Genomic DNA, 1,086 nt, shown 5'->3' with positions numbered 1-1,086 from the left:
CTGTTCATTCTTTGGGCTAGTGGTGTGGGATGAAATATTCCTAATAAAAGGAAGTACCAATTAGTTGATTTGTTGATGGCATTCCTTTTCTAGGAAAGCAGTTTAGAGTTTCTGTGTGAGCTATTCACACATAGGCACGCATACACAGGCACATGGCTTTAAGAACCACACTGATGCCTTAACTATTAAAAAGATACAAACATTTCATATACACGTTTAATATAATTAGCAGTTAGTGACTGGGCCAACACTTAGTCATAAAAATTTGCCTTTTATATGCTGTCTAATTATCATTTTTCCCCAAATTTTGCATTGTAGGACTACTGTTCGAAGATTTTTTGAAGAATACTGAAAACGGCATAAAGTGAAGATCGGCATTAAAATGAGGTGAAAGAAAGCTATAGTGGCATAGAAAAAGTATAAAAAGCTCAGTTAGTGTTTTTTTTTATTTTATTTTAATTAAAAATTAATTCAGGACTGATGTGACCTTCCAGATTTCAGAACATGTGTTAATAGCATATATGCCACTGAAAATTTAGGTCCTGTATCATAATTTTTCTTTAAGACTTTTTAAGATATTACCTAAACATGTGGCTTGCTCAGTGTTTAATTGCAAGTTTTCATTCTTGGACTTTGAATACAGGATTAAACGTTAGTATTCGTGTGAATCAGACTAAGTGGGATTCCATTTTTACAACTCTGCTATACTTAGCCTTTGGATATAGAAGTAAAAATAAAGTATCTCTGACTTTCTGTTACAAAGTTGACTGTCTGTGTCATTGAAGTTTTAGTATTAATCTTTTTCTAATAAAGTTATTTACTCTGAACTAGTCCCTTGTTTTAAATATGAGGTATACTATTACTAAAGGTATTGGTGTACAAGTTTTGTTTCATTTGTTCTGTTTAAGACTTAACTTTCATAGAATTTCCAGTTTGTTTTAAATAATGGTGCTCCAATTTTTTGGGTGGTTATTAATTAATTTGAACTTTGCTTTTAATAGCGAAGATGTATAGTAAACTAGAATATATTTTTACATCCCTGAGAGACTTCTTTTAGAAGACAATTCCAGATATACTGACAGACAT

At 31.3% G+C, this 1,086-nt stretch overlaps 1 protein-coding gene across 7 annotated transcripts in view; it reads left to right on the top strand.

The window, feature by feature from the left end:
- Luc7l3 (LUC7 like 3 pre-mRNA splicing factor) overlaps window positions 1-827 on the top strand; it is a 30,100-nt gene extending 29,273 nt beyond the window's left edge. For 4 of the 7 annotated variants that reach the window (XM_027924708.2, XM_071603719.1, XM_027924707.2 and 1 more), the window contains one exon: window positions 1-827. This exon is cut by the window's left edge. Coding sequence is in view for 1 of the 7 variants with exons in the window: in XM_027924709.2 (XP_027780510.1) it covers window positions 319-352 (34 nt within the window). In the remaining 6 variants the exon portion in view is untranslated. The other 3 variants (XM_027924709.2, XM_071603720.1, XM_027924710.2) reach the window with 1 other exon arrangement.
- The last annotated feature ends 259 nt before the right edge of the window (window positions 828-1,086 follow it).

Source organism: Marmota flaviventris, chromosome 17 (assembly GCF_047511675.1).
Source record: "Marmota flaviventris isolate mMarFla1 chromosome 17, mMarFla1.hap1, whole genome shotgun sequence".
Classification (NCBI taxonomy): Eukaryota; Metazoa; Chordata; class Mammalia; order Rodentia; family Sciuridae; genus Marmota; species Marmota flaviventris.
The sequence above is the reverse complement of the archived record's forward strand: the minus strand, read 5'-3'. Positions and strand labels throughout refer to the sequence as shown.